Source organism: Phalaenopsis equestris, unplaced genomic scaffold (assembly GCF_001263595.1).
Source record: "Phalaenopsis equestris unplaced genomic scaffold, ASM126359v1 Scaffold000054, whole genome shotgun sequence".
Classification (NCBI taxonomy): Eukaryota; Viridiplantae; Streptophyta; class Magnoliopsida; order Asparagales; family Orchidaceae; genus Phalaenopsis; species Phalaenopsis equestris.
In genome coordinates this window covers 2,838,296-2,854,001 of record NW_018164496.1, presented here as the reverse complement: position 1 = coordinate 2,854,001, position 15,706 = coordinate 2,838,296, and the positions used below count along the sequence as shown (strand labels likewise).

At 35.6% G+C, this 15,706-nt stretch overlaps 1 protein-coding gene across 1 annotated transcript; it reads left to right on the top strand.

Annotated features, from left to right (window-relative positions):
* LOC110019341 (nicotianamine aminotransferase B-like) lies at positions 1–5,461 on the top strand. The gene is made up of 7 exons (XM_020716974.1): positions 1–240; positions 2,476–2,848; positions 2,929–3,141; positions 3,230–3,289; positions 3,399–3,554; positions 3,770–3,863; positions 5,199–5,461. The coding sequence occupies exons 1-7, from the start codon at positions 53–55 to the stop codon at positions 5,321–5,323; spliced, it is 1,209 nt and encodes a 402-aa protein (XP_020572633.1). The 5' UTR covers positions 1–52; the 3' UTR covers positions 5,324–5,461.
* Positions 5,462–15,706: the final 10,245 nt, after the last annotated feature.

The window sequence follows — 15,706 nt, the reverse complement described above, 5'->3', positions numbered from 1 at the left end:
GGAGGAATGCAACCCTCTGGTTCGACAGGTGAAGTCTTCCATTAGAGGAGTGATGGCGGAGCTGCTGGCTGCTGTAAATCCTTCAAAGAAGCTCATTTCTCTGGGCACCGGCGATCCGGCGGTTTATCCAAACTTTTTCGGCGGCGGTCGGGAGGTTTTCACGGACGCCGTAAAGGCTACGGTCTCCTCCGGTCTGTATGACTCCTATCCTCCGGCATTCGGCCTCCCCCCGGCTCGCCGGTGAGTAAAGTTTTCGATTTTATGTCTACTTTTTTAAAATTTACATTTTTAACCCTGAGATTTGTTGTGTGACGTGAAAATATTGATATTGTTAATTTTTAAAAGTGGAAATTTGTTTTTTCATGCAAAAATTTATAATTATAAATATGAAATTTTAGGTGGTTTGATTTGCAAATAGAGAGAAAATTGTGTTTTTTTAGAGAAATTTATTAATATTTTTTTTGTAAATATTAATATTTTGAATGATCGCATGTAATTATTTGGAAAAAAATAGAGTACACTTTGGAAACTCCCCTCGTGTTATTCAGGTGTTATTTTATGTTATTCGTATGTTCTGAGAATATTTATGGTGTTATAGTAACATAATAACACATTAATAACACTCGAATAACACACAATAACACCTAAATAACAAGGGAGGAATATTCTCTTGTGTTACCGGACAGATTTTATTTTATTTTTTGTCACCTTCACGTGGCGTGATTTAATTGGAGTCTACACTTAACTATACGTGTGGAGTCATAATATAATATTTTTTTCTACAGTTTAGAAATAATTATTATAAATTTTTCTGCCTGTAGCACGAGACTACGAACCAACTGCATAATCTGTAGCCACGTGTATTCACTATTTTGGTATCTTGTCCCGCGGGCTATAGTTTTATAACTGCTACGAAGGTAGATGCCGCGAAAGTCGGTTTTTTTAGTGAGTTTGTTTAATCATTGCCACAGCTGCAGGTGTGCTCCGACAAGTAGTTTATTAGCATTAATTTGCAAAAGAAATTAGATGAAGACATTAATAATATTATTAATACATTTTTTGGTTCATTTTAAATCCAACTAAATATGGTGTAGAATATTTATGACGGCAGATAATGAATTATTATTTTAGTATTGTATAAGAATTTGACACACAATCAAGTGAAAAATAACAATCAGTAATGACATTAAAAAATTTTACGTGAAAAATCTGTAAAGTGAAAAATCTATGGGATCTGACCCAGTTGTAAAAATTTATTGTAAGTTGATTATTCAAATACTCATTGTCCCACTGAACGGAAAGGGTTGTTAGGTTTTCTAAGTTATAACGTCGATTGGTGACTTCTGGTCAATGATGGACGACGGTGATTAGTGGTGATCAATGATGGTCAGCGGTGATCGACGATGGTCGGTGGTGGTTGACAACAATAGTAGTGTTTGACGACAGTCGGTGGATGTCTACGACGATCAACAGTGGTTGGCGACAATTGGTACGGTTGGCGGCGATCAATGTCAGTCGCCGATGGTCTCAGCGGCGGTTGACGGTGATTGATGGTGACATGGGTGGTGTTGGACTTCAGCTTCTTCTCTAAACTTTAAGTTTTCTTTCAAGCCTCCAACATTTTTTTTGAGAGATCTCTATATATAATATTCTAGGTGCAATTAATGCAGAAATATGAATCACTTTGATTAGACAGTCCGGAGAGCTTCCTTCGATCAGACAACATTTGATGGACATTTGTCAGAGTTGAGCAATCTTAGGCTCGTTGGAATCGTCTTGTCGAGACGCTCAATTCAACTAAATGTTTCCTAGATCCTACATTCTTCTAACCTTCTAAATTTATCCGAAAAACTTTTAAGGGTAGTTTAAATTTGATCAGAGCTTGATTTGACTCGGATTGAACCAATTTCGGTAACATTGGGTTTTTCTTGCTGAGCCGGAGTTCTTGATGAGCAACCCTAAACCCTAAACCCTAAATGATACGTCACTAATGTTTTTTTTACAAATCTACCCAGCTTATTATAATTTAGATTAATGTGTAATTTTGAAGTCGAACTTATAACGATGAAAATAAATATTTTTTTCATATGAATCAATGATAATAATACTTCATTATATTTGTAATATTAATAATTACATGTGTGCAAGTGTGGAAAAAAATAGGAATACATGCATAACGCCTAATTCCTATGTATTTACATATCTAACAGCTATAATTTATTTTTTTGGGAGGTTATATCCGCGTTATACCCATGTAATCTCTCTGTAACCTACTTGTAATTTCTAGAAAGTTTCGCTCTTCTGTTTTCATATATTTGTTGATTACAGATAGGTTACAAGAGATATAACGCGGATATAATCTCCAATAATCTCTGAATAACCTCTCTGATGTACACAACTCGAAGTAAACGGCTGATTGTATTCTTAAATGAAATCTTGATTATGAGAAAATATTGAGTGTTGTTGGGTTGACAGTGCTGTAGCCGAGTACTTGAGGAGCGTGGTGAAAGGCTCCGGCTATTTGCGCGGCCATCCCCTCCATCTACGCGACAGCGATGTCTTCCTCACGGTCGGCGCCACGCAGGCTCTGCAGACCACGCTGTCTGTGCTCGGCCCCGGCATTCCCGGCGGCAACATCCTCCTCCCTCGTCCTGGCTTTTCTCTCTATGACTCCGCCTGCGTGCTCGCCGGCGTCGACTGCCGCTACTATGACCTCCTCCCCTCCCGCCGATGGGAAGCCGACCCCTCCCAAATCCGAGAACTCGCCGACTCTCGAACCCTCGCAATCGTCGTTATCAACCCTAACAACCCCTCAGGCGCGGCTTTCTCCGGCCACCACCTCCTCCAGGTCAGACAGATCTCCCATCTTCTGCATCTCCGCAACACCCTAATGCTGATAATCGAGAAATTAACATCATCTGAGTGCAGATCGCTGAGATTGCTAGGGATTTGAACATTCCCATCATCGCCGATGAGGTCTACGGGGGAATCGTATTTGGCGGCGGAAGGTTCATTCCCATGGCATGCTTTGCTTCCTTCGCTCCTATAATCACCATCGGTTCTTTGTCCAAACGCTGGATGGTTCCTGGATGGCGATTCGGTTGGTTTGCGATCTACGATCCGAATGACACCCTTCATGAGGTGTTCTTCTAGCTTACAACCTACTAGTATGTGGATGAATGAGTTCTTACTGTTTCTTATTCATCCATCTTGTTCTTGCCGTCATTAGGTGAGAAACGCAGCGGAAATAATGATGAACATAAATCCCGGGCCATGTTCTGTAATTCAGGTTGTTTGACTTTTCATCTTGTTGGTTCATCCCTGCACTTCAATTTTTATGTGAAAAGTTATTGACATTATAGGATATATCCTAACCTCTTATGCTGCCATTGGGGCAGGCTGCAGTTCCAGCAATTCTGTCGGATGCAAATGATGAATTTCACGAGAGTGTGATAGCTTTATTGGAGACCTGTATGGATACGCTTTATAAAGGATTGCAGCAAATTGAAGTTCTGGAATGCTATTCCAGGCCTCAGGGATCCATGTTCATGATGGTAATTTTTTGTCCCAGAGATCCATCAATTCATTTTTTATGACCTTTTAGCTGATTTTTAGTATGCTTCCAACATCTAGGTTTCATAAATTTAACATTTAAAGCACAATTAAGAAAAGAAATTGGGAAGAAATTGAAGTTTTTAAAACTAAAATTTAAAAATTGTCTTTTTTTTTTGGGACCTTCTCTATTTATATGTATATATTTTTGTTGCAGGTTGAGGTGGACACGACCCGCCTTCTTGGCATTGAGAATGACATGGATTTTGCAAAGGAGTTGATGAAAGAGGAGTCTGTGTTGGTTTTGCCAGGTTTGAATTTTAACCAGATTAAGCAGTTTTATTTGCTTAGCTTTCTCATATGGATCAGCTCTTAATTTAAATTTGTAGTTTAGGATCGTGTATTGTTACACTTGGAGCAATTGAGAAATGTCAAGTCTATTATGGGATCATTTTTAATTTGTTATTTTATTTATAAATTAATTAAAAAAAATAAATTTGATTTGTTAAAATAAAATATAATTATTTTTAAATTATTCAAAATATCTAAAAATCATTTTTAGTATTGTTAGAAACAAATTTGTTTGTTTTGAAATAAAAAAAAACGTATTTAAAATACATTGGACAAACATATCCTTTAATATAAGAAACAATAGAAGTAAATATGTTATTTTAAATTCCCTATCATAAGCCGTCATTTCTTGCATTCAGTATACTATTTTATTCATGTTTGACCTGGTTTTTAAGTGTTGTTTGGTTCCACACATAAAAAAAAAAACAAAACAAAAAGGAAAAAAAAGTAATTGTAATAATTTCTACAGGAAAGTGTATTAGTGCAGTGTAGAAACAAATGCATAGGTTAATTTTTGCACAGTTGAAGCAGGTTTACTTGATTGGGTAGGACTGGACCCAATTTTTGAATAGTTGAAGCTGTGATGACTATTACAAATTTATTTTATGGTAGTCATCATATTTAGCCAGGTCGAGTTGCAAAATGTAGTTTCTCACCTCAATTTTTTGAAAAAAACAGGCAAAACACATTATTTCCAAATGCCTGAAAGTACGGTGTACATCACAACGCCACCGCATTGTTGCCCAAACACAGTCTATGCTTCATTCTGTTTTCTTAGTTGCATGGATGTCAATGGGAGCTTGCACATTCTTAATTTATCATATCATTAATATTCTAATTTCAATTATCTAATCACTTTCCTTGTTTTTACAATAATTAATCGTTTATTCCTTGAACAACTCATCCAATGTATTTCTTGTGTATAAGTTATTATCAATTATCTCGCTTGGACACACCAATCTTGTATAGAACTACTGTAGAGCTCAGCACCAGGCGAACTTAGCTCGCCTTATATCCTTCGCTCTCACTAGGCGTAAAATTTTCTCAATTAATTTGACAATTGAAGTGATTTTGTTAACACAATTATTAGCGGATTAGTAGTTAGCATGCAAGACTTGAACGCAAGTTAACTTCATGGAGGAAGAGGCTTTTTGTTCAAAATATTACAGCTCAGTTTGAAACAATTGAAAGTGATAGCTTGATACAAAACTTTTTTTTTTTTGCACTCTGATTGTTTGGGGTTAACATTCAGTACTTGAAAATGCATGCAATGGCAATAATCATTTGTCTTCTAGGTTCGGTTATTGGATTGAAGAATTGGATTAGACTATTCTTCGGACTTCCGACGGATTTATTGAGCGAGGCATGTGATCGGATGAACTCGTTTTGCAAGCGGAGGATGGTTAAAAATGCATGGTGAAGTTTGTTTCTTTATGGAGATGGCTAGAGCTAATTATCAATTCTATAAAGCCTATATAACTCACTCTATCTTTTTTTGTTGTATGTTGTGAGATCGGTGATCGGGCTTTTATTATTGATTTTTATCTTTTATGAGCTATGGCTTTTATTTGTGCATGTTAAATAAAGGGCGATGTAGATATCTCCCAGTTTATATGATATGGGATGTGTTTATATTTCTTATATTTATTATCTATTCTATTTGCAATATAATATTGATATTGTGATTTTTTACTAATAGAGCAATGAAAATGAAGTTGAGAGTGAGAAAATATTTGTTGTCTTGCGTTTTGTGCTATTTAATTTTTTTCAGGGTGATAGAAGTAGACACTGACATAAATAATGATTCTATTAACACCTTTCATAGGTTTTTCATGCTTAATTCTATTAAATAAAAAATTATTTCATGCAAAGGGGTCCACTGAAAAGCACAAAAATTTGAACCTGTGCAGCCTCTGCAAAAGAATGATGAAATAAGAAAAACAAAAGAATAAACAATCCATATATGAAGTCTTTAATTTTTGATGTTTTGCCTTATGCACAAAAAGAATGTTAAAGAGTAGGTCTGTTATTGACATATTTGACAGTTAATGCAATGCCATCTTTAATTATTCTCCAAATGCTTAACTTACTTCCATCATCTATGAGAGATGTTGGATGATCCGAGATGATCTTATTAAGGCCTCGTTTGACGGCAAAGTTCCTTTAAAAACTGCATTCCAAATTGCTGCACCCTAATCGCGATTCAAAACGGGGAGAATTACCGTTGCGACCCAAACGAAGCATTTCTGTTTTGCCTGCTTTCTGTAGAATAGAACAGAGCCTAAACGCCTGTTCAAACAAAGCATAATCCTAAGTTCAAGTGCAATTGAGGTATTTCTTTTCTTATTTCTCTTAATGACAATGATCTAATTTTGCGAGGCCGAATGGATTCATTCTCTACTTTTATGGCAAAAATAACATCTTTGATGATTATGTGAAGTTTCATTGGTGGAAGTTTATGTAGTCTAAATGTCACTCAATTAAGCATGCTTTATGTTGTTAGATGTCAATGCTTAAAGGATAAAAAATTATGGATAACCTCATCAAGTGAGGTTTAAATATTAGTATTTCTTGTAAGCTTTGTTGGAATTGTTCAAGAGGCAATACTATCACCCATATTGTGCATGTTTATCCTCTATGTGTCTGATTAACAATATGCATACAAATGGGAATTCCATTCTATTTAAAATAATGTTCTCAACATTTACCTATATGAGAAGAAAATCTTTGTCCCAACAATCTTACCCCTTTCTTCCAGATGGCTTTCATCCCTTATTTGTGCTTCCACAAATCCTTGGAATATATTTGTATGTTATTGTATGTTTCTAAGATCCATAACATTGTATGCCAACACCCTTTATTGTTCCACTACATATGTTGAGTCATGCAATATAATTTTGGTACTGAAGACTTAGCTTGTCAGATCTAAAACATGCTTTCATAGTGAAAAAGTTGGAAAACTCTTAAGGTCGAAAAATTTTATTCCCTTGATGAGTTGATTTCAAATATAAAAGTACTCAAATTGAAGAATACATTATTAGCAGCTTGGGATTATAATATATTATCTGTCTATCCGAAGATGTTATTTATTTTTCCTTAGTAACTTCTAATACTCCCAATGCTATATTAACAAGCTTTAATGTAAACCTCTCATGTGCGTGCTAATGGATGACTTTATTTTTTTTCTGATCCTTTGATGATTGTACATGTTATGAGTAGTTCAATTCATGTAGTGCTTTATAAGCCAATTATTATGTCAATCTGTTTTCTCGGTTCTTTTTAAGATCTGGAGTAACCAGTATTCAAAAATGGAAGGGTATAGTTATTCTAAACAGGTAGAGATAGTCGGGTCGAGGTTTGACAGGTCTGTCATCCCAAGCTACCATGACAAAATATGTCCACAGAACACCGATCAACAACCCGTGAACTGCATCGTCCACGGGGACTTTGGTAGCCCTAAGGTTAAAAGAAGGAAACTCTGGTGTTATGACCTACAAGGTGGAGCTCAACAGGTAGAACTTACACTTGCTAGACAGATGACAGAATTGCCTCAAAAAAGAAACGAAAGAAGAGGTCCAGCTACAGAGCTGAAAAATAATCTCCACGGACTTGCACCCTGGCTGAGTCAGGGCAATCTCTAACACCCTAAACGCAATAGACAATTATCTAAGTAGAAATCTATGTTGGGTCAGTCGGGTTGAAGAAGCTCTAGGGCTTCTCTTCAGGATATGCAAATATAAATGCAGTTATCTACTACAGTCTTAAGCGTGGAGGCCCTATTATATGACTTGAGATACAACCCATTTAAAATTCGGCTCGAAAGCAATGTAGGAAAGTAAAGTGCGAATTTTAAAGTCTTTAATATTTTAGTTTAAAATTTTCATTATCTTGAATATTTTATTAGGATTTTGTAGCAAATTTTAAGTCCTAAAGAGCCTACATTACATTCAAGATTTTCAGATAAACCATAAAAAGAAACAATGAAATTCATTTCAAGCATTCAAGCATGCAATAAGACAGAAAAATAAGTCAAATCAAAATAATTAGAGACCAGTGTCGTTGGGTCGGCAATGTATCCCAAAAAAGAAAAAAGTGGTTGAACTCCGCATATATATGCTCGATCTTAATTATATTAAATGTAGAATTAAGATATGAGACATGAGCTACTGCTCATCGTCCCCTATCACGAGGTTCCCGAGCCAAAATATCTTAGATCAAGTGTCCATATCTTATTTCTACTACAAGACTCCTCATGACTCTAAAAAGTATATAGGAAAATAAAAAAAGACTAAAAAAAAAGTACTTATGTGAACACACATTGTGCATCACACTAGTTCAGTGGATAGGAAGCATGACTCGTGCTTAACACGATGTGAAATATCTACTACCCTCTAGGTGGCGTCGTAGGGAGAGTGAGATAGATGGCTCGTGAGCGAGTGAATTCCTCCCAAAGTGTGCAAGTGTCCATCCTCGTGCATACAACATCGTATGTGGGGAAGACACTTACAAGTGTAGGCACCAAAGAGACACCATAAGTGGGGGTGCTTAAAGAGACTCCAAACTTTGTTGTTCAAAGAGGCACCCAAACATGCCACATGCAAAGCATGCAAGATAAAAATATTTTACATGCAATGACATTGTAGACATCAAGTCAAAATAAGATTTTCATACACATGCAAATAAACATGCAACATGATGCAAGAAGAATACAAGCCGGACCGTAGTGGCCAGTCAAACTGAAAGGATGGGTTAATTGATCCAGGACAATCGATCAGACCTAAAAGATTGGGTGATCGGCTTCGGATGGCAGATCAGACCTAAAGCTAGTGATTGACGCGGCATAATCAATCATACCCAAAATAATCTGGCGATCATACCGGGGTGGTCGACCAAACACAAAATATAGGTCGATCGGAACAGGACAACCAATCAGACCTAAAGAGGGTGATCGTATTGGTGTGGTCGATAAAAACCTAAAATATCGGGTGATCAGCTTGAGACGATTAATTGCACCCAAAGAAGGTGATCAACACGGTGTGGTAAGTCGAATCCAAAGTGGGTGATCAACATGTGGCAGTCGATTAAACCTAAAGATTGGGCGATTGAGTCGGGTTAGGACAACTGATCAGACGTAAAGTGGGCGATCAAACAGGTGCAATCAATCAAACCCAAAAGATCGGGCAATCGAGCCGGGGCGAACGATCGAGCCGATAAAATGAGCTGATCGAGCTGGAACGATTGATCAGACCCAAAGCAGGTGATCGAATCTTGAAGATCAAGTGATCAAGTTGGAACAACCGATCAAACCTAGAAGATCATGTAATCAAATGGGGACAACAGATCGAACCCAAAGCGAGTGATCGATTAAACCCAAAATATTTGGATTGGGCGAACGAGCCGGGACATCCGATCGGACCCAAAGCAGGTGATTGTACCAGTGCAGTCGATCGAACACAGAGGAATGGGCTATCGAGCCCGAAAAATGAGTCGATTGGGTCTAGACAGTCGATTGTGCCCAAAGCGGGTAATATGACCGGTGCAGTCAATCAAACCCAAAAGATTAGGTAATCGAGCTAGGTGGTTGGTTGAGCGCAGAAAATGAGTAGATTTGGTCGGGACCGCTGATCGGACCCAAATAGAATGATCTGACAGGTGCGGTCGATCAAATCCAAGATATTGAGCGATCAGACCAGGGTTGCCAATCGAGCATGGAAAATGAGTCGACCGAGCTGGGACAGCCGATCAGACATAAAGCGGGTGATCGAACCGGTGCACTCGATCAAACCTAAAAGATTGGGTGTTCAGGACGGGGTGGTCCATCGAACTGAAGTGTTCACGCAATCACACATACGATATGCGACATGATCAACATACCACAATGCAACAAATGAACACACTTATGCAATGCAACCCAAAAAACACTCGACAATGCGTCTAACTCATCATAACGACCTCATGTGGGTGCCTAGGGTTGGAGCTCTTGCATTCTCGGCATAGCCGCCTCCGGCTTTGGCGAGGAAATGTGTAGAAATTTGTCTTCCAATTTTTCGTAGGAGAATTTCTTCACCATTCGTAGGGCGTAGTAGCTACAATGCTTTTTCCGTCCTACAAAACTTCCACGATTTTGCAGAACTAGCAGACTACAAAGCACTTCCCATTCTTCATGATCGAACGATGCAGCTTTGTAGCTTTCTCATCCTGCAAAATTGTGATGGAAAAAGCATGGAAACTTGGAAGATTTCGTTCGATGGAATGGGAAATGTTTTGTAGGTGAAATTGAGATTCTAACCCGCTTAGATGAAAATTGAGATACTGACCGTTCGTAAGAAAGCTTGGAAGCCCCAAAACCCTGAGAAAATTGAGATTCTGACCCGCTTAGGTATAGATCTAAGGCTAATAAGGGAAACTCTCGGATTCGCTAGGATCCAATAAAATTTTCCTAAACCTAGAGCTTCCTCTAAGTAATCAACGGTCGATCCAAAGGCGTGTGGCCATGCCGACTCGTGTCAATCGACCAACTTGCCTTGTGTGAGTGACCAAACCCACGACACCTAGCCAACAACTAATCCTAGTGCTGGCTAAGAAAGAAAACACAGAGGGTTTAACGATCTCACTTGTGCGGAGGATGCCTAGTTTCTTCTCGTATGAGGAAACTCTCTTTAACGATAGGAGAGAAACCCACGTTTCGACGAGGCTTTAACAAGCTCCACTCCACTCCTTCAAAAAACGAAAAAACTTTCATCTAGAAGGAGGGAGTGGCGAGACTCTGACGAAGTTCTGAGCTTCGGTGATGTTCCTGCGGTGCTCCGACGATCCTTCCCCAAGCTAGGATGAAACTCACCTTTAGTGTAGGAGAGAAGTAACCTTGCTCCTTTGCTAGCCAAACTCCTGCTCAAGGAAAAATCCTCACACACGCAAGTTAAGTGGTAGAGGAAAATGAAGGAGGGGAGGAAGAAAAAAGGTGGAAGAAGAGTTTCTTATGGAAGAAGAAGAAAGGGAAGAGAAAGTAGAAGCTCTCACTCTCACATTTTTCCCAAGCTCTCCACCTCAAGGCCTTCAAGAAGATGCCCTAACTCCAAGGAAGAAGAAGAGTTCTCCCTTGCCCTCTCAAGCACTCCAAACTTCAGCCCTCGAAAACTGAAAATGAGAGAGATGGGGAAGAAGTGAGACTCCCTTAGGTTAAATCAGCTCACCCAAGGAAATCCCCAACTTGCCCCCTTGATGAAGCCAAAAATAACTAATGAGAGGTACTTAGAGCATGCCAAATGAGGCTAAACCCATAGGTTTAACACCCTTCATGTATTTCTCCTCAAGCCTAAAGAGATTTATGAATGTCGACTCATACCGACGTCAAATCGGTGCCAAAAATAGGCTTTTTAGCTAGCTGAAAATGAACCGACGCCTAGGTGTAGCGCTCCTAGAGCCTAGGCACCCAGTCTGGTGCCAAGGCATGAGGCCCCTAGCATTTGGGCACCACCCAAGAGGCGCCTACTTTCCGAGGGCTCAGGAAAATGACTATTTTTTAGCATCTTAAAGGGCATTTTGGTACTTAGGTGCCTGGGGATGGCACCGAGGTGTTGGTCTAGCCTTGAAACCCTGAGTTACATCAAGAGAGCCCAATGGGGATTTTCTCAATCTGTAAGCTATGAGAGACTCCATATGAGTGAAATGTAGTCTCATAACTTCAAAATTAAGTATTTTGATATGTGATTCATCGGGAAAATCACAGCCAAAGGTTGCCCCCAAACTACGACGCGAGTAGGGCGCCCTGAATCCCAACTTTTCTGTAGTGCGTGTAGGAGGACTCCATGGCTTCCCTTGGCCACTAGAGGCTCCTGAATGTGTGGTGACTTCTAAATGCCAAAACGGGCACCAAATCTGTCTCGTGTTCTGAATGAGCCCCTCTGATGGTGGTTTCTCTCAGCTAAGGTCAAATCACTGCCAGCTCTACTTTGTGCCCCGAACAAGTGCTAGAGAGTTTTGGATGTGTGTTTTAAGCTGCGGGATGCTACAGACGAATCATAGATTATTCAAGTCATGCTGGTGGACACTAATAAAGAGAGAATTTTTATAGTCATATATTTCATATTTTCATAGTTTATATATAGTTACTAGACATTATATTTTTGTGTTATCTTACATTACGTTATTATGATATTTTAATAGGTATCATAATGGTATACAATAGTAACTTAAAAAGTATTTCAAGCTTCAATGAGTATTACACTTTATGGAGGCATCTTAATGGAAATTAAGTTGAAAGGTTATGAAGCCAATATTATTTGATTTCTAAATAAACAATTTTGACCTGGAGACTCACCCAAAGACCTTCCAATAGCTAATGAATGTCAAAAGGAAAGTTAACATTCATTCTTAACCATTCATGCATCTATGTCATCCAATATACTTTAGGGGCGACCACTCCTCTGCCACAGGTGCCAGACTAACTCCTACAAAGATGAAAATCAACCATATACTTTAGGACTTTCAATTTTCAAGTATAACATCAAGACAAAATTATAAATTTGTATTATTTTGTAATTTCAATTCTGAAGAAATAATTTGATTGAAAATTGAATTTTGAGGTATTTTGATGAAGACCTTCTCCCACTTTGGTATGGTGGCCATGAGCTTTATTTAGTGAAGAATTTAGTTTTATATTAAAACTATTAAATATAATCACTCTTTCTTCTTTAATGCATGTGCAATATATTTCATTTTTTTTAATGGTGAATTGACACTCTAAAGTTAATTTAGCCAAACTAAGTCAAAGTTAGCTTTTTTTTTACAAAATTACATGCATTTTGGCATATAAAAAGAGCTTTAATTTTTACCAAAAATAATATAATATAAAAATCTTTTTAATTCCCTTTCTAGTACTTTTTCAAACTGTGGCCTCTTTATTTGTAAATTATTATTCTAGAAAATCATCTTGTTGTTATTTACCAAAGAAGAGGTTCACCTTTCTTTTCTAACCTTAGTATCTTTGCCACTACTTCTATATCCCACCAATCACATTTGAAGGTTTCAAAAACTTAATGGATGGCTCCTATAACAATCATAAAATATTTAAAAAAAATCTTTGAATACCTGAAAATATCATTGAACTATGACCTATTAGGATTTACCTATAATTCCATGATTAATTTTTTTTATTCAATTTATAAATATTTTTTAAACCATTTTTGTCATATTGTAGTATGAATATTGTTTTATTATTATTATTATTATTATTATTATTAATATTATGTTCAGAACATTTTATTGCTCAAAAGTTTCAATATATATATATATATATATATCATTTCTTAATTTTTTATCATTGCAATAAAATTTACATAAAATTGTTATGTTGTGCACTCTTTCTCTAGACTATAGAACCATCCTTTACTCTTATGAATATTGTAAGATGTCATTTGGATATAGCCATAATTTCAGAGAAGATTGGTAGAATTGAGGAGGGCAAGAGAGTGAGTTAGAAATGAGTTAGAAATGTTATGATGTGAAGCTAAATCAAGAACTAACCTTATTTGAGATTTAGTTATTTCTTGAAATGTTGTTGTTTTCATATTTTTGAAGTTTGTAATTTTGATTTTATTTTTCCCTTCTTTTTCATATTTTTCATCATATTTTACTATTAAAATGAGTTATTGATCAATTTTTTAAATACTTAACCATTAAAATTTTTATACTTGTCCTTAAAGAAAATAAAAATTAATGATATTTAAGAAGGGTGGGCACCATAATAGTAAAGAATGAAAAATGAGATTAAATTAAAGATTAGGGTCTCATAAAAAATGAGAATGCATTCAAAATTAAATGATAGAGTACAAAATAGTAAATACTTATGTAGGAGCCTATTACATATTACATATCTCCTCTCCTTGAAAATGATCATCCATTTTACTAAAATATCTAAAGATTTTATAACTACGAGGTTCCTCAAAAGAAAGTTCATAAAATTTTTCAGTGTAATCATAATGCATTATCCATAGCTCTTGTGCTCTATTTAAGTCTAGTATGTCCTGTTAATTTGTTTGTGTTACAATATTTTTCGTAAAAGTTATTCTAAGATTGAGACATAGACAACAAACCTTTTGAATCTCCAAAGCCTTACTAAGAGCAAAGAAAAGTAATGAATATTTGATGCAAAAGTATAAATTTGATAAATAAAAATATAGCATATGAAAAGAGTAACTTAGCTTTTAAATACATATTATAAACATAATGGCACTGATTACTAAGGATTTAGCTAGAGCATATATTAAAAAATCAATATTATGTTTATTCTGAAAATTAACAAGTATAAATTTGGTAAATAAAAAAAATAAGATATTATTTGCATGACACGGCTTTAATTTTGTAAGATAAACTTAATGATACTAATTATTTACAATTTGAACAACTTCAATTAAAGAATCAACATTAATCCTATAATGAAAAATAAGAGAAGGCAACCCAAGAAAATGTAAAGGGAAACTAATACCAATAAAATTTTATGGTTGACAACATTTTAGAAGACAAGTCTCTATTGTCACCAACTTCATAATTGGAACCCCAATAATTATATCACTTCAAGTCACACTGAAAATTGAAAAAATGCATCTAGACTTTCATAGTGTATCGCCATCTTGTGTAGGGTCCTTTGAAAGTAACCAATTTACAAGGGAATACGTATAAGAAAATTGGAGCTATTCCATTTAATCTTCAAGATAAGAGAATTTAAATAGTAGTAAAAATGAAAATAAGTAAAATAAATCCAAATATCCGATTAAAAGACATTGCAACAATATGGAGAAAGGGAGTTGATCAAAATTAGGAAAATAAGTAGACATAATTTCTAATTGATCCAGAATGAAGAGGGAGATAAAAAATAAAAAACTAGTGTGAAATGACTTAAAAAAACGAAATAAACCTAAGCCCTTCACCTTTTAGGAGAAACTACAAATATTATATGAAAAATTATCTCTCTATGGTAAAAAACCAATACATTATAATTAAAAAAACTTAAGAAAATATGTAAAGAAATGACATATGAATGACTTTTAAAAAAACCAAATACACCTAAGCCCTTCACCTTTTAGGAGAAACTATAAATATTATATGAAAAATTATCTCTCTATGGTAATAAACCAATACATTATAATTAAAAAACTTAAGAAAATATGTAAAGAAATGACATATATCACCTTTTAAATAATCATGGTTTTAGAAAGAAAAAAAAAAGAACTAGAGAGCTAATAGACTAGTTATAAATGGTATAAAAAATTTCATGATGATAATAGATGGAATTAAAATTTATAGTAGTTAGGGTAAAAAAAACACACAAATGAAGGAGGATCTAGGAATTATAAAAAATCTTGCATGGATATTATTAATTAAAAGCATTATGAGGCATACACATTTAGCCAAGTTTGAATTAATATAAAACACTAAAAAAATTAGGCTATATTAAGTTATATTTTACTTTTAATATATAAACTATCACATAGCCAAGGGATAGATTTTTATGACAATTGATTTTTGGACTATGAATAGATAAATTGTTTTAAGAAAATTAGTTGAACATATATGTGACATCAAATTTTGTTTTGAGTCAAGTAATAGTAAGTAAATGCAAAAATAAGTAGGGTGATATTAACTTGGTCAGTAACTTTGGGAATGATATTTTATCAAAGCTTTGTTAGACAATAATACTAATTAAGGTTGGAAAAATCTTAAGGTTGATAATACTAATTAAGTTTTGATGATTAGGTAGAGGTGAGTATAATAAAACTTTGTTTATGTCAATTACTTGTATGTA